The sequence below is a fragment of the Esox lucius genome, chromosome 25 (assembly GCF_011004845.1).
Source record: "Esox lucius isolate fEsoLuc1 chromosome 25, fEsoLuc1.pri, whole genome shotgun sequence".
NCBI lineage: Eukaryota > Metazoa > Chordata > Actinopteri > Esociformes > Esocidae > Esox > Esox lucius.
Window position 1 is genome coordinate 18,650,335 of NC_047593.1, and position 27,449 is coordinate 18,677,783.

Sequence of the window (27,449 nt, forward strand, 5' to 3'; positions counted from 1 at the left end):
GAAGTGTCTGGGGAGAGGGAAGTCTGGGCATCCCTGCTTAGACTGCTGCCCCCGCGACCCGGCCCCGGATTAAGCGGAAGATGATGCGATGCGATGCGATGCGACCAGAAGGTGGTTGAGCTGACCTGTGTTGTCATGCCAGAGAGTTGCGGTGGTTGGGAGGTGATGTTGTGAAATTCAACTACAGTGCAGGCAAAATGTACATGTAGATCACATTACATCAGCCACACATTTTGAAATACAGAGGTATATGTAGTAGCTCTTTTCACTACAGGCACACATCACACACAATATCTTAACTAAATGAAATGGCTGAAGGCAGTAATTTTCTTGTTTATTCCAGCAGAATCAAACAGATGTGTCCACCAGTGCAAATATGTCTGATGGTGGTAATGGTGTTTCCCATGTGAGGTTGCAATCATTCAAAAATTTGGACCACAGTCTGTATAATACAATACAGTTTTTGGTTATTTTTCTGTATTGTGTTGATATATTCTAGGAAGACAAGCAGCAGGTCGTCATTGCCAAGGATACTCCTGGCCCTGAAGAGGTTAGGGAGATGTCAGAGCAGGTCAGCACAGAGGCAGAAGTAGCTACAGATAAACCATGTCAGCCAAACACAAGCCTTATCAGTAGTCAGAAGCTGTCAAAAATGACACTTCGTTTTCAAGAGAGTTGGTTTCGAAGAATTCCAGGGTCTCCACTGTTGTGCTTCTATCATGTAAAAATGTTCAAAAGCCAGAAATCACCACTTGGAAATTAGAGTTTAATTTGTGAGCGGTGAAATTGTGAGGTAGGAAGGCCAGTCGCATTCACTCCATGTCCTGAATGCAGGTAATCAGGTCCAAAATAGATGTGCAGAGAAGAAGGTTGATTAAGGATTGAAATATATATTTTTCTTTTGGGAGGGGAGGCTTGCATGTAGTGTAGCCTACATATTTTATTGTATATTTATTTTTATAATTATTTTTAAGATAGAATTTGATTAAAGGGGACATTAGTTATTGTACTTTGATTTTGTCATGTAGCATAAAATATGCACAAACATATTGATATCTGACATTTGCTTTAGTTTTATAATATACATGTTATAATAATTTAGGCCCGTAGTAATGTTACCTTTTATATCTGGTAAAAAAATAAACTGTCCTCTAGCTATGACCCAGAGAAAAATATTTGTCCCCCCTCACATTTGATATCCAAACTACACTCCTGTACGTACATACTTCGTGGGTGATGATGAAGTACATACTGTTCAGTATAAGCTGGTATGCGGAGTTGGGGAGTAACTGATTACAGAAAAACAGTAACTGTAATCAGTTACGTTACAAAATAAAATATTGTAATCGGATTACAGATACTTTAGAATTTTGTGAAATTGTATTTACATCATTAATAACTGTTGCGCCTCAGTTGTTGTATGCAGGGGCGCCGTATAGGGGGGAAAAGATAGGACAATTCCAAGGGCCCATGACTGACAGGGGCCCCAAAAAATAGGTAACAGCTGCGCAGAGGGGGCTACATTTTTTGTCATGGGGCCCACAATTCCACAATCCCCTGGTTGTATGTGTGATCATCATGCGCACAAAGGTGGGCGCGCACAACCAGATTAGTGACTAATAAAGAGCTAGTTTAATTTTCTCCGGTTTTGGTTGGTGGGATGGCTGGTAAAAAAAAGTAGGCCTATATCGATGATACTATTAGCCGAACCATATAAAATGTGATTTAGCTATTTACTCTACAAATGTTTCTCAGAAAAATAATAGGCGATAGGCCTACCTCGTGTTATATCTTTTTCAAGTTTCAAGGTTTATTTGTCAAATGCACCGAACAACACAGCCAGGAAAAGTTGCACTGAACTACTCAGACAGGAATTGTTTAGAAGATTAGGCAACTATTTGTTAGATAGCTATAACATGGCGCTGCCTTCAAAATAAAACATGATATAGAATTTATCAAAATATTTGAGGAGAAAAGGTATGTTGGGAATCACTCTGCCAAAGGATGATGATTTGCATTTGATACAGCCACATCAACTCCGTCCATGGAGGTAGGCAATGTGATCCTGCTCGCTTTGCATCTCAGAAAATTGCGTTCATTGCCTTATAAGAGAAGAAAGAAGAACGGTGCGCTACTCTAGGCCTACATTAACAAGGATTTGAGATGGCACATAGAACACATTAAATCAGAGGAATGCAATCACCTTATTACACACCTAGTTTATTCAACAATGTATTGTAGTCTTTGCCTAAAAATGCTGTTTTGACCAAAAGTAGTACATTGATTAATTAAAAAATATAGATTTTTATTGACAATTAACTCTCGTCCACTCTGTAGGGCAAGAGCCTGCAAGACACATAAATCAGGCAGTCGGTCTGTTAAATGCCTTGCCCACGAAGAAAGTAAAAAACGTAAAATAAAAACTCCCGAACCCACAATAGTGTGCAGCATGTTTCAGCGTCGTCAAGGTAAGGTCCGAAGTGCTGTACCCATTACTATTTATACATAGCATTTTGAGCCCTTGTAACCCCTTGCACTCAATCACTTACCAGGTGACGTCAGTTAAGTTGGTGAGGGCTTAGGGTTTAGGGGGACGTTGGGATTGGGCCAATATCTGGCAGACCTTTAGCGTGTAATGTAGAGATGTAGCCCAATCATATTGAAATAGCAAGCGATTGTTTAGAAACCATTGCCAAAGGCACTGTATATAACCCATAAGATAAAATGCAAATTTAGTTTTCGGCCAGCAATGTAAAGTTGGTGTTCAATTGGTGTTCAGTTGGTTATAGGTTATTCATATTTGTTTTCTAATGCCTCGTAATATGAAAGTAATCTAAGTTATCGGATTACATTACTGAGTTTGAGTTATCAAGAAGTTATGTTACTGATTACAAATGTGGACAGGTAACTGTAATGGATTACATTTAAAAAGTAACCGACCCAACCCTGCTGGTATGCCAGCATTGGAACCGACTGGGATATACTACTTTGTCATAAAAATTAATCTCAACATTAGATAGTTTTTTCTTGCATTAACATCACGGCAAGTTTTAATATTTGGCTAGTTTCAATATTTAGCTAGTTTTAAACCGTTCCAGTTAGGCATTGTGTTAAATTGATTAACGTTTCTTATGAATATTAGTTCTACTACAAATGGCATCTTTGAACTATATGGCTTTTGCCACTGGCTATTTTAATAGCTTACAAGCCAGTAATTCTACTATCTTACTACATGAATAGTCATAAGAATTGAGCCCATACTATTTTCATCGTACAATGGTTTGGGACATACTAATTTTCTTGCATACTAATCTGGCATACTATATATTATGCATGTACACAATTTGTGATTTAGCCTCTGTGTGTAATTTCTGTGTGTGCACGGCCTTGCAGAATAATACCCTTTTATGGGGATGGGCGGGGTGTTTACCTGTGCTAATTAGGGACACTTGGCACGTGTTTTCAATTTACAAGGACTTGGCATTCATCATTACAAATTCGCACAATTCTGAGGTTTAAGAACACGTTATGAAAATGACAGACTTATCTTTGGACCTTTTTCAAGAACAAATTTAAGTAATTAATTTGGTGAACTAGAGTCCCAATGAGGAGGCACATTGTGAGGTAATTTGTTTTTCAACAAAACCCCTCAGGCCAGAAGGCAGCCATGGAGTCAGGTAGACATTCAGGTACATAGACATGCCATGTACTTCGTACTGTTGTTCTACTTGGGTTTGTAATTTGGTCTGGGTAAGTGGTTTGTCTACAGTCGTAAGCCTGCCCAACCAGATTGCACTCCCATACTTTGCGGACATGATTACAGTTAAGTAATTATAGTTCCCTGGCCTGTCACCATGCCCTGACAAGCATCCCCCACCCCACACACACGCACACACACCCCTCCACCCACCCCACACACACGCACACACACAGCCACACACACATACTTGTTGCCCCCTGCCAGTCCTTTTGTTTTGCTACACACTTTGTCCTGCACACTTGGATTACGCCATTCCAGTCACAACACAAGCGGAGTATCCTTGCTCCCTCGCCTTCACCCCTCACCCAGTCCGTTCCACCAACTGCTTCTTGGAGGTCCGCGTTCAGACTGTGCGTGGTATGAGGACGCAGTAGGCACGCCCATGACACACCCACACATTGCGACACATGGCAGCCTCCTCCACAGCCTGTCCCTTACTGTTCCATTCAGGAGTCACTGCTCTCTCCCTGAGTGAGTGTTCCAGGCAAGTGTTCCACGCCAGTTTCCTCCATGGTTCTGAATATCCCAGGCGTGGCTGCCATGGCATTTTTCTACCTGCTGGTGCTTGGGACTGGACTGTGGGCGGCACGGAAGTCCCGGGCCATGGAGAAGAACAGCGCAGGAGATAAAATGGAGATGGCCTTGCTGGGGGACAGGAATATCGGCCTGCTTGTGGGAATATTCACCATGACCGGTGTGTGTGTGTGTGTGTGTGTGTGTGTGTGTAGGTGTGAGAGAGAACAGGTGAGGTTCTGCTCAACCTGTACTTCTAACCTCAAAGCTTGTGTTATTACAATATAAACGACTAAATGTTCCCTGGGTCATCCTCTGAGATGCTCCTGTAACTAACATACACTGTAGTGCACCTTCTCTAAAGTTTAACGCTGGTTGATTTCTACTCTGCATTTGTTTCTGCACCGTGAACTCACCACTACAACATTAACTTCTAAATTACTATGGTACTTTACAGTGGACTCCATTAAACTGCATACTGCTGGATTCATGGTGTACTACAAAGTCCTATACAATAGTACTGATTATTTCTGAAGTGTATGTTCCTTGATTGTTTTTTAATAGATAAAACGATGTGTGCGCGTGCATGTCTGTGTGTGTGTGTGTGTGTTTCTGTGTTTATGTATGTATGTCAATGTGTGTGTGTCTGTCTGTGTATAAGTGCGTTCTTGTCTGTGTGTTTCTATGTGTGTGTTCGTGGGTGTTTCTGTGTGTGTGTGTGTTGTGTGTGTTTTGCAGCTACATGGGTTGGAGGAGGCTTCATCATAGGGATAGCAGAGGTGGTGTATAACCCAACCCTAGGCCTGGTCTGGGCTTTCATGCCTCTACAGAGCTCCGTATCCTTCATCATCGGTCAGACACACATACACACACCCCATGGGTTTTTACAATTTCACATCCAAAAAGAACAATTGAAGTGGCGCAGTGGTTTTTAGTCACTGCCTTGCAGTACACCTGAATTACTGTGGCAAGGAGTTCAAATTCAGGTTGCGGCAGTCCCAAAAAGGCCCAAAGTGCCATGTCTTGTCACGCTGCAGCGACCCCTTATGGCGGATTGGGAATGTGCAGGTCAATTATGACTGTTGCCTGGAGAATGCCTCCAAGAGTGCAGGTTCCGGCAAATCACTCCCGGGTTCAGCGGGCATCGTCATAAGAAGCAAAATCGCCAGATTTGCATCGGATGACGATTGTCTCAATCTCTCCCGAGCAGAGCAGAGCAGAGACGAAACATTACATTATAAGTATCATAAAATGTTTAAAAAATGTATATATATATTTTTTTTTTCTCCCTGGCCCCCTCAATCTCAGGTGGGATATTCTTTGCAAAGCCGATGAGGGAAAAGAAGTACGTCACCATGATGGATCCGTTCCAGATCAAGTACGGCCATGCGCTGAGCGGCGCGCTGGTACTTCCTGCCCTTGTCATGGATGCACTGTGGGTCGCTTGCACACTCGTCGGACTGGGTAATAACAACAACAAAATATACATAAGAGCTCAAACAAAACAATTCTAAAAAACACACAAACAAAGAAAACCCCAAAATACTGTAAAGTGTAGACACACTGAAAGCACACGTTGAGAGAGTGCATCTTCACCATTAACCGTCGTGGATAGATTTTTCTGCACTGCATTGGACAACAGGAGAATGCACAAAGTGGACAGCGTATGCATTGGGCTCATGTTTACAAGCTTAACGTTAAAGCTTGGAGAGATTCGGCACTCAGAGATGTCTAGATAGAGGACACTACAGATTTGAGTATGCTTTGTGTTTTTTATTGTATGCTTGTCAATCACAAAGGTGTGTGCATGTTTTATGACAGTATGTTGTGAATGGGGTCATTTTGGTTGTCTTTCGGGGGTGCAACCTGAAGCATCCAATGCATGAGCCTTTTTATCGTAGTTGGTCAGCGTCGGCAGTGACGGCGGCTATATTGCCGCTTTCTTGTGCTTTGACGCCGTTGAACAAAGTACGAGAGAAAACACTTCTGTTTCCCACGCATTCGAAAACAGTAATGGCAACCAAAATGAAGAAGCATGCGGCTCGCTTAAGTGGTTGGGCTGGCTTGGGCTGGCGGAGGTGCAGTGCCTTGGGGCCTCTAGATAATAATGATAATAATAACCGGTTGTGCAGTTTTTCTGGTCCATGCATCGCTGTGTGCATTCCTGTGTATGGACATTAATGTGCGTGTGTCGGGTATTTATGCCTGTGTGTGTGTTGCGTTGCAGGGGGCACTATGAGTGTGATCCTGGACATGCCTTACACCTACTCAGTGTGGATCTCAGCAGCAGTGGCCATCGTGTACACTTTACTAGGAGGTCTCTACTCAGTAGCCTACACTGACGTCATTCAGCTCACCCTCGTCTTCTTCAGTCTGGTGAGTGGCCATTAGGAATTCAACCAAGGCGGGTTTTTCAAAGGATTTCATCCCCTGCGAGATTATTTGCGTTGAGCGAAACTATCAACACAGCCGCGTCCAACCGGCGTCACCACTGCTTGCCAGGTGTAACCACGCCAACCTAGGACCTCTGGGTTTGAACAACCAGGGTTGTGATCAACTTATAAGATACCATCAGAAGGAAGCTCACCTGTGTGCTCATTGTCCTCGAAAAAAGTACTGGACTTGATTGGCATTCAACGCTGTACCTGATTTCAGTGGGGAAATGCTCACCTTCAATGGCCACTGATGTGCTGGAAAAATTTGCTCTCCAGAGACTAATCTCTGTTTCAGCTTTGCTGGGCAGTAACTGTAAAACCTTTGAGAATTTTGCATGTTGGGTTTAGATTTTTGGGTGGGGGGGTATAATGGTTATTATTGGACCGATAGAACTGCTCTAAACTCGTAAAAACAGATTCTGGCTTTTAATGTGTTAAACTAAACGACCAGTGATGTATGTCATTTCATCTGTACCTTAGTGAAGCCGTACACTAAAGGTCTCCCTTGTGCTTCTGCTGCCAGTGGCTGTGTGTTCCCTTCCTTATGGTCAACCCAGTGGCCGATGACATCACGAAGACGTCCTTCAACCACACCTACCAGGCACCCTGGGTGGGAATCATAGAGAAAGGGAAGGTTTTGAAGTGGATCGATGACTTTTTAGTGGTGGTGAGACGCAGCGATGGATGGATTCGAATTTATTTGGATCACTATTAGCTAATGCCAAAAAAGACATAGAACATTACACAATACCGAATTAGTACAGTGCATTGACATATAGTACTCGTATTAATAATGATAATCTTGAATGGATGGTTTATTCATTGGCTGGTGTGTTGAACATATTGAGATAGTGGTGCCATTTAGATACGCATTCGATTAATCAAAACTCCTGTCTCCTCTCATCTCTCTTCCTACTCTTTTCCCACACCAAACCTCTCTGTCGCGCACCCTCAATCGACTTGTCCTTCTTGTCGTCTTCTCCTCCCTCTCACTCAGGCTCTGGGCAGCTTGTCCTTCCAGTGTTTCCATCAGAGGACGCTGTCTGCCTCCTCGTCCTTCAAAGCCCAGGTCACCTGCTTTGCGGCCGCAGCCGTGGTCCTCGTGTTGGGGATCCCCTCCGTTCTGGTCGGGGCTGTGGCCGCGTCAACAGGTGATACAAAAGCAAATTTTTTTGGTGCCCTTGCGCCTTGCGCTGACTCTTGATGCTATCGTCAATATGCACTGGATTTTGTTTTCACGTCTCGGTGTCCGCAGACTGGAACCGTACATCGTACGGGTCCCTATCTCCTTACGAGCGCGGCGAGACGGGATTGGTCCTACCCATCACCCTGCAGCACTTAACCCCGCCCTACATCTCCATTATCGGCATCGGGTGCATTGCGGCTGCTGTGATGTCATCGGTGGACTCCGGCCTCCTGAGCGCCGCCTCCTTGTTCTCCTCCAACATCTACAAGAACGTCTTCCGGCAGACGGTGAGGGCTCTTCCCGCAGGCTATTATCAAACCATCTTCCTGACAATCTGGGTGACGTGGTTGGAAGAATATCACCTCAGTGATGTTGAAATAGAAATGTACAGCTGGTATCCCGAACACTGGTCAGTTGACCATTAAACCTGTCAGAGCAGGAGAGAAAACGTGGAGAATTCATCTCTGCTTGTCTACAACCCACAATGAAACCCTATAGCTTGGATCGGTCCTGACCACTGGACCTTCCATCTTGGATCTGTCCTGACCACTGGGAGCCACTTTGTGTCCGTCTGTCCTCCAGGCCTCTGACAGGGAGATGCAGTGGGTGATCCGGGTGTCGGTGGTAGTGGTGGGGCTGTGTGGCACCGCTCTCACCCTCTTCAACAACAGCACCATTACTCTCTGGGTCCTGGCGGCTGATCTCTCCTACACCATCATCTTCCCACAGCTTGTGTGCGTCCTCTTTTTCCAGGTGTGTGATGTTGCGTTTGCAAGTTATCTTTCTCTGCAATGACGAACGAGAGAAACAGTGTTTCTCCCCATTAACCTATGTACCTTAGTCATGGCGGAACGGAAGCTAAACAGACTGACTCTGAAGTGATGAAGGAAATTCATGGCTGAGCAGGACAGATGGCTGCCACTGCTAACATTTTAGAAAACTGCTTCCCAATTAACAACTGTCTAGGACAAGAAATAACAAAATAATTTTTTAGTAAGCAAAATATGTAGACAGAATCCTCATAGCTGTCCCGATTTAACCCCTGATTATGTTTTAAAATGCAAAAAGTGTAACTTGTAATACATTCCTCAATCCTCCTCCAGGTCTCCAATGGCTACGGGGCGGTCATGGGTTACCTCGTGGGGGGAGTGACGAGAATGCTCTGTGGGGAGCCCACCTTCAACATGCCCCCTGTCCTCCATTTTCCGGGATGTAGATTGACGGACGGAGTCTACGTCCAGCACTCACCCATCAAGACTATATGCATGCTCCTGGCCCTGGTGGCCATTTTGTCTTTCTCCTGGCTGGCTCAGCTTGTGTTCGTCAAGGGCTGGCTGCCTGAGAGGTGGGATGTGTTCAAGGTGAAGTCCCAGGCGGTGCCACTGGGTGGCGCTACAGAACTCAAAGAGAAAGAGGAGAACAATGGGCTCTCTGAGCCAATGCTTGACACCACCAAGTGTTAAGTTTTTTTCTTTCTTTTTTTTTGGCAGAGGATGAAGTATACTATTATCTATTGGGTGTATCTGAAATGTATTTCTTGGAAGCTGAATGACGATGATGTAGACATAAATCTTCAAAAACCCATCAGTGACTTAACGTGCACAGAATTAGTTCCATTAACGTGAAAAGGGATGGGCTCTCATCCATCATATATCAACCGCTTTACAGGGTAAGAAAAACCAAACTGGCTGTGTTTGTGACTTAGGTGAACTCTGCCTTTAGTCTGAGAATGGGATTAACTGTCTGGGGAACTGGTCTTACGTACAATGAATGAGTAGGCTTTTTTATCTATATTATATTATGTCCTGTAATAAACAGTATAGATTGAAGGAACCTGTGGAAGATTTTGTGGAAGACTTATTACCGTTTTTGTTATTTTTCATATCAAATGTAATCTCACATTTGTGATTCATATTATACTAATATACCCGGCCCCGGATGAAGCGGAAGAAGATGTATGTATGTATGTATGTATTATACTAATAATAATATACTATAATAATTCTCTGTGTCTTAGAAGGTACTCGTGCAGGCATGAACAAACCAGCTACATAACTGGTCTGCGTCAGTGTAGGTACATTCTGTGAGAGTATGCATATTGGTAATGTACCAGTCAGGCAAGGTGAGGCTGGATAGCCAACCTAAAGAACACATGCTAGTACTGAAGAGTAGCCACTCTGATTAACTAGGGACACTTCCCGGCACCATATTGTAAGACAGAGTGATCTACTCATGGGCCAAGATGGGGTGATTAAGGCATGACTTTAGGCCCTGTATTCAGACCCTACAGGAGTGTCTGTGGAGCATTCCAGTGGGGGCATGTGATCAGACAGGACAGGTTAGGCTGGTATGAAGAAGCTGAATTCGACTGGTTAGATAGGAACCAAGCCAAGATAAAGACAGCCATGGTCAGTGAAGAAGTCAGGGGGAGGTATCTTGATGCTGGTTCATGATTCATTACGAAATAAGTCATAAACTGTTTGGTTGTCATACCCTTTTGTCTTGCACTGAGGTTGTACACTGATGTCATACGTTGCTGAACACTTTGTGTATGGACTGATCTATCAACTACAAGCTTGTAATAAATCTTGAGTAGATTGTATTGGTTTCCTGAATAGTTTATTCATAGTTTGTAGTCAATTATGTTTTATTAAGCATCAAACCTTTGGCCGACCTGCTCTTTATAACCTCTGTCAGTTGCTTTTATATCTGTCCAAAGCAAAGATTTCCATCTAATGACCCATTCATTGATTGATTGCTGCAGAGATGGTTCTCCTTCTGGCAGGTTCTCCCATCTCCACAGAGAAACTCTGAAGCTATGTTACAGTGGCCATTAGGCCCTTCTTGTTCGTTTACTTACAGTTTGGCTGAAAGTCCAGCTCTAGGAAGTGTCTTGTCTGTTCTAAAAGTGTTCCCATTCACAATGATGGAGTCCATGGTGCTCCTGGGAACTTTCCACACTTGAGCAATTGTTTTATAACCTCTGAGTCATGGCAACGTGTCTGAATTTTTATGTCCGTTTTTAAATTGTCCCCACGGACAGGCTTTTAGAGTCACTACAGACAGGCTTTTAGAGTCACTACAGACAGGCTTTTAGAGTCACTACAGACATTCGAATAGAGGCCATTATGAAGTTGAACGTAGCAGTATACTCTAGATACAGTCATACTTGTCATAAGCTGAATGTGTTGAGGCTGAACTGAGAATATATATATATATATATTACTGCCATACTTGCCATATCTAAATGTTCAAAAATACTACCTAGATTGTGGCCAGTTTACAGTTCTTAAATTGCTGCTAAAGTACAGTGTTATGCATATTGTTGCTCTATTTTACTATTATTTTCTGTCTAGATATATTTTTGCTTACTCTTCTTCTTAACTCTAACTATGTAGTTTGTCGGGTGCCATGTACTAAGAATTTTATTGTGCATGATGACGCTGTGTTGTTAGGTGCATTAGTCAAATAAACCTTGAAAGCAGGACATACTGTACTCTGAGAAGGCAGAGGTTGGTACTCTTTAGACAAGAGTGTGCAAAGGTGACGGGGGTTCACTTGTTGCGCGACATGGTGTTTCATTTCATGTTCATAGTGTCAACATCCGTGTTCGTGTTTAAGGAACATGGAGTTTAAGATCTCGAGGGTCCGCCCAGACGAAACAACTAGACCAAGTCACAGACTGAAATGTCTCCAGGACATGTGTTCTAAGTGCTATTGTCTCAAAACCAAAATAAGTTGCCTCTTCCGATGAAATGTGCCGTGAAAGCCTTTGACATTAATTCAAGACTGAACTAATAATAATCGTTGTTTTAAGAAACTACAAAAATTGAAAGCAACTGGACCCCACTGCCTGGCGCTCTCTCATCTGATGAGGTGGAGAATGGCACATAGCTGTCAGGTGTTGGTGAAAAGGCTGCCTCTGACATGGAAACCAGACCACAGAAGTTGCCATGAGGCCATGGAGGCTGCTGACAGACATTTCGTCGGTCAGTGTGACTGGCGGGCAGAACATGTTGGTTATGTGAGAGTGGCGTCGCTCCTACCTGGTCTTTGGGTTCTGGTTTAACGAGGAGGTGGTAGAAACTTCATTTGTACCCTTTCTTCCACTGCAAATATTAGGTTCACAAGGCCAAATCTGGGTCACCGAAGCACTACATTTGCAATGTGAATACATGGCCTCTCTCAAAACCACACACACACAAATTATTATATTGTGAAAGTTCAACTAATAGCATCATGATGGAAACTAGCCCCATCAAAGCGGGGTGCAGTGTCTGTGGGAAAGGGCGGGCAACCTTCTCAGCAAAACCAGTCCCATCTGGGGGGCGGGGGCTGTAGGAAAGTTGGGTGGAGGACCAGTTGGTGGAGGGCTGGGATTGGGAGGATGGGTGGGGTTCAGAATCCCACCTTACCAGGTAACAGCCAATGAACTCACGTATAAACAGGCTATTGTTTTCTTAGTCATTCTCTTCATCCCTAAACTGTAGGTCTATATCATCATCTCTGTTGAGGGTGTAACTGTGTATTCTGACAAGAGAACGCGCTGTACGTTATTAAGTCTGCCTTGAAACAACCCAACCGTCTGTAGTCTATGGGCAGAGCTCACATCGCTATTCTGTCTTTCTGATGATTATCAGGTCAAGACGTACCGCTGCCAGAACTCCACATTTGTTTTAGTTTTGTTTTTAAAGCGCTTCGAGATACAATGTTGAATGAACGCGGTACATAGAATATATTATATTGTTATTAATTGGATGAGCGCATTTGTCTCGCCGCGGTTTTAAACAGTCGTTAGGTAACGTTGCGTTGAGGGTGTAACTGTGTATTCTGAAAAGAGAACGCGCTGTACGTTATTAAGTCTGCCTTGAAACCACCCAACCGTCTGTAGTCTATGGGCAGAGCTCACATCGCTATTCTGTCTTTCTGATGATTATCAGGTCAAGACGTACCGCTGCCAGAACTCCACATTTGTTTTAGTTTTGTTTTTAAAGCGCTTCGAGATACAATGTTGAATGAACGCGGTACATAGAATACATTATATTTTTATTAATTGGATGAGCGCATTTGTCTCGCCGCGGTTTTTAACAGTCGTTAGGTAACGTTGCGTTAGCTGCAGCAACAGTAACGGCATATGAATGAGTTTTACTGTGTTTACCCTAAAATGAATTCGATGTTTACACGTGTTGACTTGTCAGTTAGCTCTAACTTGATCCCTCCCTTTTTTGCACATTTTTAATACACACATAATTTAACTGTATATTAACATTATCAAACCTGCCTTTTTCAAATAAGCTGTAGGATTAAAAGTTGCATCATTGTCTTTTAGTTTGAAATGCTGACACTGATGAAGAAATTCGTTAACTAATGTGTATTCCTCTTGTCTAGTTAGCCTATCTAATTATGCTAATTAATGTAAACAGAACACATGTGAGATTACTTAGAAAATTAGGACTAGTGCTGATAATCATCGTGCCATTCCTCTCTTATAAATACATTCCACACCTCCTTAATTGCCTACAAAATAACATTTCTGTGGCGAGACAATGTAAGTATGTTGCTTGAGTTTCACTGGGCTTAGTCAGACAGCTTATATCTAAGGTCTAAAATAAGGCCACTTCTTAGATTGATAGTTTTACCATTTGGCCTTGAAGTATTTACCTTCCGTTGCTGCACTTTAATGTGAGCAAGGTGCTTGACCCTTACTAGTCATGTGAGTTGCTGAGGGTGATGCTTCCTGCTGGACCTTATTTTTGTTTGCTTGTAGAAAATCAAGTTAACTATGGCTGATAAACCAGATGTCAGTGAAGTCTCCCATTTTGATAAGACCAAACTGAAGAAGACTGAGACTCATGAGAAGAATACCCTGCCAACTAAAGAGGGTGAGTAGAATACTGTTGTTACCATCAATTGACTTTAAATGAATGCTACAGGAGCTACTAAATTGTTGCATTTTAATTAATTTAGTGATTTTTTTTTTAAAATGATTTGTTTGGTTTTAAGATGTGGTGGTATTTGAATGTAATGTCTGTGTTGGACTCGTGAAGCACTTATTGGCCATGAATTACTTGTGTAACCCTACAACACTCTGAAGTTGATGCTAAAATGATTAGCCGTTGCTGTGATGTGTCTTCTGATGTCACAAGTGTTTGTTCTTCCAACCTACAGTCATTGATCAAGAGAAGGAGGAGTCCTAAAATGTGAGATTCTCCCATGCCTGTCACTTTGCTACCCCTGGGAGAGAATGCTTCCGAAAGCTGGGGATTTGTTCCTGCGGTTATGTCACTGAGAAATTCATTAACTTAATAAAAAAGCCATGTAGATGAATCAGTGTTTTCTTCAGTTAATCTAGTGTTGCATTGAAGATTGACCTTGAGTGTTCTCTCAATTGGAAATATCTTTGACATTATGGTGTTTACTTGGGTAAACTGTTCCAGAACAGTTTGTATGGAGTGGATGCATAATGAACATCTAGGTTCCATGGTGTGGCTGAAAGCAACAACTTCTAATTTGAGTGTTGGCTCTAGGGGCTTTATTTGAACATCTTAGTCCATGTTCAGCAACCCTATTGAGACTTAAAAATAATTACAATGTTGGACCTGGTGGCACGACATCCGGCCTTACGCAACCTTCAAATCACTAGGATCATTGTTCTGTTCAGACATCTCCCACAAGGTTGGAGTTTAATTGTTTGGAGAAAACACTCATAAACCGTCCTTCTGAGAGACATGAAGTGCTAACAGGCAACTTCTGGTTTGAAGTAGCTCAAGTTGGAGATGGGAATGATTCTGTGACTCACATTTGTACATCTGCAACTCTTAAAAACATTGTGCCCTGCTGGTTAGGCTAATTAGAGGTATCCAACATTTTAGCCTAGTCAACTGGGTGGGATGTCCAACCTGAATTGATGTCCACCCCGTGACCTGGTTTATTTTCAACAGGATCCTCAATGGATCAGTCAAAAAAGTAGAAAATACCATTGCGTTTAATACAACAAAATGGCAGATGCATTCCATGGTTGTCTATGCTAAAACAGTGTTTTGGTCATTAAAGCCCATCAACCTTTTGAGCAAAGCTTAAATATTTACTCACAGAAAACAGTTTCTATGTTCAACTAGCTTAGGTAATGGAGTACATGGCTCAGGATGCAACATAGAAAGTGTTTTGCATCAAGTTGTAAAATATAAGGTTTCTGGGATCTTTTGATTAGTTTCAGGGGTCCTTAATTATTGCAATAGGTTTTCCCTTTCAAGAAATAAATGTGTACTCTTATTTGCAGCAAAAGAACCAGTGCAATTCTGTTTCCCTGTCTATGTTTGTTTGCTTGATAAACCTCTGTAGAGACAATGAAAACCTAACACCATTCACGCATCCCAGTTAACAACCAAAACAAGGTCAACACACCTACTCCGAGTAAACTGCAACTTAAAATGCCATATGTAAATGTACATTTAAAAAAAAATAAGCCAGCCGGGCAACTTCTTCAGTCTGTCCAGAGGCAGTGAGGCCTTGATGAGGAGGAGCTGAAGGATCTGGCGTTCCTGTGTTTAATTGCAGTGCACGGCCATCGTGAATGGCTACCTCTAATCGGCTAGCATTTTTGGTATTGTGAACCAGTGACATCATAACGGATGTTCTTATTTCCATTGTGTTTTCCGGCGGCAGCCGAGTTGCGCCGCAGTTTGACCGCCGACCCTCACAGTTTGGTGTTCCGATGCTGGTTGCTCGGCACTGCCTCCTCGGCCTCCGGATCGTCATTTTTATTTTCCGCTTTCTTCAGCTCGGTGAGCGCCGTCACTTTAGCCTGAGAGCTCTTTATCTGGAACACGTCCAAGTCCTCCGACAGCAGGCCCTTGTTGAAGATGACGGCGGCGACATGGGAGGTGATGAGGATGGAGCAGAGGCTGGCGAGCATGATGGTGGTGCGGAAGGGGAAGAACTGGGTCATCACGCCCTCCGCGTCCATCCTGAACCCGGGGAAGTGGATGACGGGGGGAAGGTTAATGAGGGGCTCCCCACTCAGGACGCGGAGGACCACCCCCATGACGAACCCCAGGCTGGCACCGTAGCCATTGGAAACCTTAGATTACGCAATCAGAGAGATAAATGAGATTAAAGGGACAATTAAGGTTAATAGAGAGATGTGGATGGATGGATATGGGATAGATTTACCGCGGGTCGTTGTGTAGATAAATATGCAGATGTACTGTAGGTGAATAGTTGGATGGGTTGGTAGATGGATGCGCACACCCTCACCTACCTTGAAAAAGAGAATGCAGACGAGCTGTGGGAACATGATGGTGTAGGACATGTCCACACCCACCAGCCAGAAGACCAGAACACTGTTGTCTAGGAAGGTCAGGCTCGTCCCCGCCAGGCCACAAACCACCACCGAGATACGGATCACCCACTGCATCTCCACGTCAGAGGCCTGGGGAGATGGACACAAACAAGGTGGCAGCATGGTGGTCAGGACAGGACAGATCCAAAATGGAGGCACAGTGGTCAGGACAGATCCAAGATTGAGGCACAGTGGTCAGGACAGATCCAAGATTGAGGCACAGTGGTCAGGACAGATCCAAGATGGCGATTTGTTCGTGCGTGTAACAAGAGCCCAATCCACATTTCCACATCAAGCGTGACGTTCCACCTCACCTGTTTCCTGAGGATGTTCTTGTAGATGTTGGAGGAGAACAAGGAGGCGGTGCTTAATAGGGCGGAGTCCATGGAGGACATAACGGCAGCGGCTACTGCACCGATGCCGATGACAGAGACGTAGGTGGGTGTGAGGTACTGCAGGGAGAGGGGGAGGATGGAACCGGCCTCACCGCGTTCGTATGGAGAAGGAGAACCGTAGCTGGTCATGTTCCAGTCTGCGACAGAATTACAAACATGGACATATAATGAGTTATGCCATATTAGCAGGCTGTTATGACCGAGTGGCATTTGGTGTTAAATAACTGGTATGTTTGGTGATGATCCAGAAATGTGCGTGTCCCCAGCTAGGTCCAGTTACCTGTGGAGGCTGCAACTGCCCCGATCAGTACAGAGGGGATTCCCAGGACCAGGCAGAAGGCCGAAGAGGCGAAACAGGTCACCTGAGCCTGGGTGTAGGACGATGCTGACAGGATCCTCTGGTAGAATGCCTGGTAGGCCAGACCCCCGAGCGCCTGGGGACAAGAGGAAGATATTCATTACAACTTCGGTGCCACGTGGGCTGAAGGCACCCCTGAGGGGTATGAAGTAATTCATTACAAATACACCGGTTAAATAAACTGAATAACTTTTCAAAATCCATAGAACTGTATCACATCCATCCCATGTTTCCATTTATCTCTATTTCTTTGGGGGTTGACTTATTGAAAGACAGGGAAATCTACAGGGAAAGACAGGGAGATCTACAGGGAAAGACAGGGAGATCTACAGGGAAAGACAGGGAGATCTACAGGGAAAGACAGGGAGATCTATGGTTAAAGAGGGGAAAAAACCTGTACCATATCAAGAATATCCAAAACATGAATAAAGAAAAATGTAGTCTAAAATAATTGAATCAGGAAATGGGTAGACAGAAGCGTGTGTGGTCGTGCGTGTGTGTGGTCGTGCGCGTGTGTGGTCGTTGGCCGCTCACCAGGACCATGAAATCATCGATCCATTTCCCTGCGTCTCTGGCCTCCAGCTTGCCCACCCAGGGGGCCTGGAACGTCTCGTTGAAGGCTGTCTGACTGATGTCCATCGAATACGGGTTGGTCATCATGAACGGAACACAAACCCACTAGGAGAGAAGAAGAGCTATGATTGGTCACCTGGAACCCAGATCCACCACTAGGACAAGCAATAGCCGTAGTTCACTGAATGTTTTGGGCCCATTTAAATTTGAGTCTAATCCAATCCAAATATTGAAAAGTGTGTTGTCTTTGTGCTATCAAAAGAATTAATTTAATATGGCTGACCAGGCAGTTCAGAACATTATGGAAACGAAGTGGGGCCATTCGAAATGGCCACCGACACGCCACTCACAAGGCTGACAAAGATGAGGATGAGCTGAATGACGTCGGTGTAGGCTACGGAGTAGAGTCCTCCAAGCAGCGTGTACACGATGGCCACCACAGAGCTGATGCAGATGGAATAGCCGTAGGGCAGGTCCAGGATCACGCTCATAGTGCCCCCTGGAATACACAGGATGGGCGAAAGGAGCACTAAGCTACGGAACATACACCGCGGCGGAACACTAAGCTACGGAACACACACCGCGGCGGAACACTAAGCTACGGAACACACCGCGGCGGAACACTAAGCTACAGAACACACACCACGGCGGAACACTCTGAACACTCAGCATTATCAAACGAGAGAATGTTCAGGGACTTACAACTGGGTAGGTGTTATAAACCGCGCGGTCGAACCCTGAATGCTGGTGTGCAAAAGGCTCTAGTGTACAGGTGTTATTTTGGATTTAGCCTGTTTTATATCAGCAATAAAGAACCTGGGAGTGTTTGTGCTGCGTGGCCAGAACCACAGCTAAGGGCTGTATCAAGGCACTCCGTCGTTCGTAAGATCGTTCGTAAGATCAGGCTTCAGCCTTGGTATATTGACCATATAGCAAACCCCCTTGTTTCCTATTGCTTTGATAGTCTACTGCTCCAGCGTTTACCATGCTGCTTTTCCCTGTAAATGCTAGTTATAGCTGATGGCTACGTTAACAAAAGATAGCATCCTAAATAAAAGAGACACACTAGGATAAGATAATACCCTACTGTTGCCCTTTATTAGTACAGTCCATGCAATACCTTCACATCATAATATACATTGTTGCAGCCCAGAAAGGATTGTATGGTGTAATTAACCAGAGTGTGGTTCTGTTTTCAGACCTTAAACAATCCTAAGAGTTTTGGACAAGCAACTGGCCACGTAATAACATTTATTTTTCCTCTTAATAAATAAAAGCTACAGTAACGGAACGAAACAAATCATCATTTATTGGAACTAAGCCTGAATGTGAGAGGTCTCGTTCCCTTGAAGATGCATCATCATCATAAGGAGACAAACTAAAGAATATGAAGAAATAATAATCTGCAAATAGAAACAGTAAATAAACATCAGCAAAGTCATCTCTACCTTCGCTGTGTTCTCTCTCTCCTCAAGGCCAGGGTCAGCCCCGCCCAGCCGAGACGCACCTAGCCCTTAAACAGAAAAGTGTCAGATTGCCAAATGGCTGACTACTGTTTAAGCCTGCCCATGACCTTTTGACCTCTACGCTTCACCTTTGATCTCAATAGACTTTCACCCCCAATAACTGAAACCCACACATTTTAATATTTGACCTCGGTTGTTACGGTGGTTGTGTTTTTCTTTTCTTTAATGCCCAGAGCTGAAATGTAACATGGGCAGTATACGTAAGAAATCTCTACTCGTTTTCAGAAGTAACCTCACCACTTCCCCCCACTATCTGAGTGGAGCTCTGTGCTCACAGGGTACATTTAGAGAACAAGAGTGAAGAGTAGATGGGGGTCTGTTGAGAGAGATTTTGTGTTGAGAACATTCTGTTTTGAAACCTCAAACACAGAAACTTCCTTAAATTATTGTTTCCACAACTGGTGATAAAAGAACATAAAACTGTAGATTCATACATACGAGATCACAGTTCATAATCAACAATTATACAGACATCTGACTTCTCATTTCCAAAAAAATAAAAATAAAGTCAGGAAAGCTGAATTCAGAACTGAATTAAAAACATTCATTATTGATTAGGGGCAATAAGAAACTACAGAACCAATTGTTTTTTCCAGGGCAACAGTAAAACATTGTTTCTGCTGGTCACTTAGACAACATCTGAACAACATAACATATTTCTTAACATGTTTTTTCCGTGAAATACTAAGTACAACTAGTACAGATCAATACAATTTTGATCGGGGTGTTGTGTTGAACTGTCTTCTGAATTTCGGGACATGTTCAATGCGGTCTGATCACAGTCTGACCACATGGCTGCTGTTATTATTGCGTTCAATTCTTTGATTGTGTGTGTGTGTGTGTGAGAGAGGCTTTCATGTCTTTCAGACGACCTCCTATGTGAATACATAGCTCTTCTGTAAGAGATAATCACTCTCTCATATTTCCTTTGTGCATTTCATGTTTTCTCAAGTGGCATTGGTGAGCCAGTGATAGGGACATTGCCTTGTGCGTCTTTCAGACTCTGTGGTCACTTGAAAAGGCATTTATTGTAAGATCTGGCCCTCCAATCATCAGGCCACCCCCTCTTCCAGGTTCCCCCTCAACCCCTTCCCCGTCCTGTGCCTTTTTAGTCACCTTTTACTTTTCTACAACAGTTTGTCCACTTTCGTACCAGCCCATCACTGATCAGGTTAACTGGGTAACGTTATCAAAACATTGTATTATATGGTTACCTAGGCTGACCAGTGTCCTAGCAACCCAGAGGACGTCGGCGACCAGCGCGGGCAGGATGAGAAGGCTGCTCAAGACGTTGCCGTACTTTATCTGGAACGGGTCCATCATTGTCACATACTTGTTTTCCCTCATTGGTTTGGCGAAGAAAAATCCACCTGGGATCCGAAGGAGAGAGAGAACACTTGACCTCTCAGAGAACCTGACCTTTAATGTTTCACTGCTGTGTTGTTGCCCGCTGAGAAGCAACGCTCAATAACCAATCTGAGGACTTGGGTAACATTTCCGATTTCAAACCAGTGTTTACGTTTGACAAAATCCACACACAGAAACGCACTTACTCTCAAACACTCCCGCATACACACACACACACACACACACACACACACACGTCCAAACAAGTTTGCCATATTTGCTCAGCCACATCGCCTAGTATGGTCTAACTGGTAACATGAATGATGCATTATGTCACCGACGGACCAAATTACTGATGGGATGACACCGCTGTAACTGAGACCATTTCAGGCATTTTACATTTTTTATTTACACCCGTTGAATATAGATTGAAATATGATCCTCATGGTAGCATAGTCATGGTTGACTGGACCTCCATAGTGACATAATACCCAAATTCTACATGTGAAAGCAAAATTAAGTTGAGAAACCAATGCTAAGGTCTTGCCAACAAAAGTGCCGGCAGTATGAGAAAGTGTTTGTTTTTCAGAAGCTACATTGTCAAGTTCAGATACAACAACACATCCAAATTTCACAGGTTTTCTGTGTTCTTTTGAGAATCGAGTCGTGTCCGATTTAGACTCCGTAGGTTGAATTCAGAATATTCTGTCTTGCCCAGTTGCAGCGTGGAGTTTGCTGCGCTAGAGTTGACCGTTTGAAAATGCATAATGTGAATAAGAGCGACGGCAGATTTCTTAAATATATGTACATGGTGTAAATATATGTACGCACTATGTAAGTACGTTGTCGTTGTCCTAGTCAGATAATGTCTCAGAGTTTTAGGTGTTACGTCACTCTCCCAGTTTAGCTAGAGGAGGCCCGCGGCCCAGAGTAGACAGGCTGACCTGAAGTCAGTTCTGACGGTTAATGTTTCAAGAATCGTCCCGGGGAGCCCAGTTCTCAGTACTGAGGGGTCAGAGGTCACGTTACTCACCCAGGAAGAAGGTGAGCACATACGGAACTGGCATAAGCGCCCAGACCAGGCCCAGGGTGGGGTTGTATACCGCCTCCGCTATACCCAGGATGAAGCCCCCTCCGACCCACGTAGCTGCAGGGAGAGGTGGGGGTGTGTGGAGAAAGAGGAGAGCAGGAGGGGGAGTTGAATGTACACATACATGAGGAGGTAACAGTGCCAGGGCCGTAATTCTTTGTTTTGAGAGTCCCGCTGTAGAGGCTTAACCAACCGTCAACAAGCTATCTGTAACCTTTTCAGAAACACTGAGTGGCCTCCATTTGGGCGGTCGATCGAAATCAGATATCCAGCGCATATATTTAGATTAACGCCTGCCGATGCTGTTCCCCCTGGTGCAAAGTCACTGCATTCGCTGTTTACTGATTGTCTTTGATAGTTGATTGAGCACTGACAGGTGCTCTCCAAAAATATATGGTTACCTGATATGGTTACCTCCCTCCCTCCTTCTCACTCACCAGTCAGAGTGAAGATGCCAACCAGGAGGTTGATGTTGCGTCCGGCCAGCAACGTGATCTCCATCCCGTCCGAGCCGCGGCACCTATTCTCCTTCTTCTTGGAACGCATCGATGCCCAGATCCCCGTGCCCAGGATCAACACGTAGAACACCGCCATGATGACCAGGCCCGGAATGTTCAGAGCCATCTTTGCCTCGTTGTTCCGTTCACTCCTCTCCCTGATATTCCAACCGGATCGGTAGGTAGGTGGAATGACAGAAAGAGAGGGGGAGCGAGAAAAGGCGGAGAGAGTCAAACAGGAAAAGCAAAAAATTGTGATTTCAGGTCAGGAGCTCGACCCTAGTCTCTACTGTAGGGTGATAGCTCAGGCGACAGGGCTTGGGGTAAATTCCCAAAATTTTCAGCCATTTAAGGTCACATTCCACTTCAAACATTGCCCTGTAAAACTGGTCTGAGGAATGGGCAGGTTTGCACAATACACGACTGCCGTGTAACGGTTTGGAACATTAGGAGGCGTGGTTTGTTGAGGGCGAGGGTGTCGTAACATTCCAAATCACCACAAAGTAAAAAAAAAAAAAAATCTTCAGTTTTGAAAAGCTTAATCTTACTGCATAACTAATACTAGCGTTACTCTTCCTACAAAATACTGTATACTATGGAACCTAGAGGAAACCAAGATGGTAAAATGTGCAATGTGAATAAACGCTGGATCACATTGACTGTATTGTTTCTAGGGAGCCCAACAGAGAAGCTAAGTTTAGAAATCTAACGTTTATATTTGAAAACTTTTTCTGAGGTGCCTACTTTCAGATTTTCCCGAACTAACATCCTTGTTGAAATCACGTATGCTTGGAATTTCTCACTGGTGTTCCTGTGGATTGGATCCAATGGACAGTAGGCTGAAGGTTTATTCACCCAAATCACATTTTCTTTGAGACTTGTCCACAGTGTCATACCCTTTGGAAGTCCCAGAGTATAAAAGATCCACCTTTCAATGCATGTCTGTTTTTGCAGTTAACAATTAGCTTTCAAGCACACTCACTCATTAAACAGTTAAAAAGTAGCCAGCTACCACATGTTCTTGTCAAACTGTCACAAGCTAGCGACAACATATCTCAAGCAGCTGTCTGAAAAACAGCAATTTGACCGTTCAACCATGGTTCAAGGCCAAGAATTTGATTCCAAATCACTTATGAATGCAGTTTAGAATGTGGCTTTAAATATAGGATTCCATGAGGCTTTTGCCCAATCAGCCTGTATTTTCCCCAGCAGACTTGTAACAAAACCAATATAACCTTATTAGTTGAGAAGTGGGTTTCAATTGGTCTCTGCAAGGGAAAAATTAGGGCATGCAATTCAATTGAATCTATTCTTGGTGGTATGCATTCTGTTATATAACCCCCAACAGGTTTCTGCCAAAACACACACAGCTCAAACCATCCTGCCCCAACCTGACACACACACCTCCAACAGAACGCAAATGGATCATTATTATGCACATACAATGCAAGTGTGATCAATACATACACACACACACACCTCCAACAGAATGTAAATGGATCATTATCATGCACGTTCAACACACGTGTCCTGCATGATAATGAGGTACGTGTCCTAATACACACACACACACACACACACACACACACACACAGAACTAAACACATTTGTGGCAACATACAATACACAACTCCCAGATGTATTTCCCTTGTCTGAACAGCTTCATGCCGCCTGTCAATCACATAGGCATTTCAGCATTAAAATAAAACACGGCGATACACTAGAAATCTACAGCCTCTCCATTATGGGAGGAGGCAACATCAATGTAATAAATGATACATACCGTAACAGTTCAGTAAGAGTCTGTCAGACAGTCAATCAGTCTGTCATTCATTCAGTCAGTCAGATCAGGAGATCCAAAAAAAAACAGAGTAGTCTTTCACAATCTCTTTCTCTGACTGTCTCTGTTTCAAAGTCCTTGAAAGGGAATGAACGGCTTTGACAGATTCATGACTGGATGGATAGAGATATGTACCGACAGAGCGGTGAGGTCTCTGTCACAGATTGAGAGAGCGATAGAACAGGGTAGGTTTCTTAGTGGTCAGGTGAAATGTGGTCTGGAGCTCAAGCAGGAAAGGAAACTAGGTTATAGAAATGACTCGGTGGGTTATTTTTCTTGCTGTTATAACCTCCCCTGGAAATGAGGTGGAGGTTGGGGGGGCACAAAGTTCAGGAAGCTGTTCCTCTCTTACCCCTCCTCTCTCTCTCTCTCTTACCCCTCCTCTCTTCTCCCTCACTCCCTCTTTCTCACCCGTCCTGTCTCTTTTTCTTATCCGTCTCCTCTATGTCATTAGCTGTTTCTCACCCCTCCTCTCATACCACTGTCCCAGCCTGTCTGTCTGCCTTTGTCCCAGCCTGTCTGTCTGCCTTTGTCCCAGCCTGTCTGTCTGCCTTTGTCACAGCCTGTCTGTCTGCCTTTGTCCCAGCCTGTCTGTCTGCCTTTGTCCCAGCCTGTCTCAGTGCCTCTGTTTTGAAGCCCTCCAAGATTTCCTGCTTTATTACAGAAATAGACCACCTGGCATCAATAGAAGTATCCCCATGAAATCAAATGAAACACACCTGACAGTCAAAGAATAAATAAAGAGCCATCGATAGTTCTCTACTGAATGGATGAATTAGATGTATGACCCTGTCTTTATTCTGAGGGGCTTCATGAATACTGGCCAAGGTCACCCCTGAAAGACGTTGCCTGACCTCTTCCAGGAAATTAAATGTCAAAACAGGTATTGAGTTCAGCAGTGAGCAGGCACGCGTCCCAATCCATCAGCAGAATATCAGTTCTGTGATGTGACTGGGAGACCGAGGGGAAACCGTGAACCAGAGCCCTGGCTGGAGAGGTAACAGCTTACGTTGTTTTTTCTTTACCTTGAGCCTAACCCTTTTTCATATCATAACCTAATGACCTTGACCTGTTACGTTGCCACTCCTGCCCTGCCACTAAAGGATAAATCTGAGCTATAACCTTTTTATAAGGGGTGTATTGCAGGCTCTGTAATGAAAACAAAATGAGCTCAGGTTATATTCCTAGGAAACAGTGTCACATGGATGTCTTTCTCTCTCACACACACACACACTCTCACACACAAAAACAAAACACACTCACAAATGAAAACCGACACCATCTCAAACGTAATGGGGTCTTTCATGTCCATTTCCTAGCAGGGGTAAGACATTGTTCCATGTTTTACTGTATCTCTCTCTCCCTTTCTCTCCCTCTCATCTTCTCTTTCTCTCATTCAATATTCCTCTCTTTTACCCCGACCCTTGTCTGTCTTTCTTACTCTCTCTTATCCCCCTTTTCTTTTTTCTTTTCCTCAGGGTATGATCGTGGAATCAACAGAAACCTTTTGATTCCTAACGTGTGACCTGAAATCCACAATTAATCAAGTAAAAAAGTATATAGGAATACGATGCACAGAACATTAATGCAAGGTGTTATTATGTATCAGAGCAGTAATGCAGGTGTTATTATATATCTGAGCAGTAATACAGGTGTTATTATATATATCAGAGCAGTAATGCAGGTGTCATTACGTATCAGAGCAGTAACTCAGGTGTCATTATGTATCAGAGCAGTAATGCAGGTGTTATTATGTATCAGAGCAGTAATGCAGGTGTTATTATGTATCAGAACAGTAATACAGGTGTTATTATATATCTGAGCAGTAATACAGGTGTTATTATGTATCTGAGCAGTAATACAGCTGTTATTATACACTCACCTCAAGGATTATTAGGAACACCTGTTCGATTTCTCATTAATGCAATTATCTAATCAACCAATCACATGGCAGTTGCTTCAATGCATTTAGGGGTGTGGTCCTGGTCAAGACAATCTCCTGAACTCCAAACTGAATGTCAGAATGGGAAAGAAAGGTGATTTAAGCAATTTTGAGCGTGGCATGGTTGTTGGTGCCAGACGGGCCGGTCTGAGTATTTCACAATCTGCTCAGTTACTGGGATTTTCACGCACAACCATTTCCAGGGTTTACAAAGAATGGGAAAAAAATCAGGCAGTCCTGTGGGCAAAAATGCCTTGTTGATGCTAGAGGTCAGAGGAGAATGGGCCAACTGATTCAAGCTGATAGAAGAGCAATTTTGACTGAAATAACCACTCGTTACAACCGAGGTATGCAGCAAAGCATTTGTGAAGCCACAACACGCACAACCTTGAGGCAGATGGGCTACAACAGCAGAAGACCCCACCACTCATCTCCACTACAAATAGGAAAAAGAGGCTACAATTTGCACGAGCTCACCAAAATTGGACAGTTGAAGACTGGAAGAATGTTGCCTGGTCTGATGAGTCTCGATTTCTGTTGAGACATTCAGATGGTAGAGTCAGAATTTGGCGTAAACAGAATGAGAACATGGATCCATCATGCCTTGTTACCACTGTGGAGGCTGGTGGTGGTGGTGTAATGGTGTGGGGGATGTTTTCTTGGCACACTTTAGGCCCCTTAGTACCAATTGGGCATTGTTTAAATGCCACGGCCTACCTGAGCATTGTTTCTGACCATGTCCATCCCTTTATGACCACCATGTACCCATCCTCTGATGGCTACTTCCAGCAGGATAATGCACCATGTCACAAAGCTCGAATCATTTCAAATTGGTTTCTTGAACATGACAATGAGTTCACTGTACTGAAATGGCCCCCACAGTCACCAGATCTCAACCCAATAGAGCATCTTTGGGATGTGGTGGAACGGGAGCTTCGTGCCCTGGATGTGCATCCCACAAATCTCCATCAACTGCAAGATGCTATCCTATCAATATGGGCCAACATTTCTAAAGAATGCTTTCAGCACCTTGTTGAATCAATACCACGTAGAATTAAGGCAGTTCTGAAGGCGAAAGGGGGTCAAACACAGTATTAGTATGGTGTTCCTAATAATCCTTTAGGTGAGTGTATATCTGAGCAGTAATACAAGTGTTATTATAATATCTGAGCAGTAATACAGGTGTATCAGCAACACAGTGGAATAAAGAAATATATATTTAATGAAAGTGTCAGCCATGGCCTAGTGTAGACCAGGGGTTTAAGCCACTGCCTCCAGTTTAAAGGTTCAACTGCAGCCAATCTTGTCCTGCTCCTATTTCAGCAAAAACTCTCAAATCTGTTTCTATCAAACATGAGCAACTCCCCCATGAAAATACATTTTTAATGAACAATCAGCCATTATTCTCAATAGGTTAAACTTACCTTATCAGCTGACGGGAATGTAGTAATCAAGCAATTGTTAGCGTGAATCAAATCTGGCATTGAAGGATAAAACATAACCTAGAGACAAATGCTGTTTTACGAAGTATTTTATAAGTATAAATAATAAATGCAATCTTCAGGTACATGTGTTCACTACAACACCACACAGGGTAAGCAGAGAACTAAATATTGCTGACAAAGTTCTTCTTATATACATTCTGA

General features: G+C 43.6%; 2 protein-coding genes across 6 annotated transcripts; one reads left to right on the forward strand and one right to left on the reverse strand.

Annotated features, from left to right (window-relative positions):
* Nucleotides 1-4,220: 4,220 nt before the first annotated feature.
* On the forward strand, nucleotides 4,221-9,562 carry LOC105006014 (high-affinity choline transporter 1). The gene is made up of 9 exons (XM_010864322.4): nucleotides 4,221-4,454; nucleotides 5,012-5,125; nucleotides 5,582-5,737; nucleotides 6,501-6,649; nucleotides 7,232-7,375; nucleotides 7,706-7,859; nucleotides 7,964-8,181; nucleotides 8,477-8,647; nucleotides 8,998-9,562. Exons 1-9 carry the CDS (start codon nucleotides 4,271-4,273, stop codon nucleotides 9,355-9,357), a joined length of 1,650 nt encoding a protein of 549 aa, XP_010862624.1. The 5' UTR covers nucleotides 4,221-4,270; the 3' UTR covers nucleotides 9,358-9,562.
* A 4,534-nt stretch (nucleotides 9,563-14,096) lies between these two features.
* LOC105006015 (high affinity choline transporter 1) lies at nucleotides 14,097-26,302 on the reverse strand. 5 transcript variants are annotated; one of them, XM_020043615.3, is made up of 11 exons: nucleotides 23,805-24,116; nucleotides 23,643-23,692; nucleotides 21,962-22,179; nucleotides 21,468-21,581; nucleotides 20,302-20,457; nucleotides 17,912-18,060; nucleotides 17,523-17,666; nucleotides 16,911-17,064; nucleotides 16,550-16,767; nucleotides 16,155-16,325; nucleotides 14,097-15,974 (listed from the first exon to the last, which is right to left on the reverse strand). In XM_020043615.3, exons 3-11 carry the CDS (start codon nucleotides 22,146-22,148, stop codon nucleotides 15,591-15,593), a joined length of 1,677 nt encoding a protein of 558 aa, XP_019899174.1. In that variant the 5' UTR covers nucleotides 22,149-22,179; nucleotides 23,643-23,692; nucleotides 23,805-24,116; the 3' UTR covers nucleotides 14,097-15,590. The 5 variants fall into 5 exon arrangements, with proteins under 5 accessions (XP_019899174.1, XP_028974001.1, XP_010862626.1 ...); XM_029118168.2 differs by lacking the exons at nucleotides 23,643-23,692; nucleotides 23,805-24,116 and adding an exon at nucleotides 26,281-26,302; XM_010864324.4 differs by lacking the exon at nucleotides 23,643-23,692.
* Nucleotides 26,303-27,449: the final 1,147 nt, after the last annotated feature.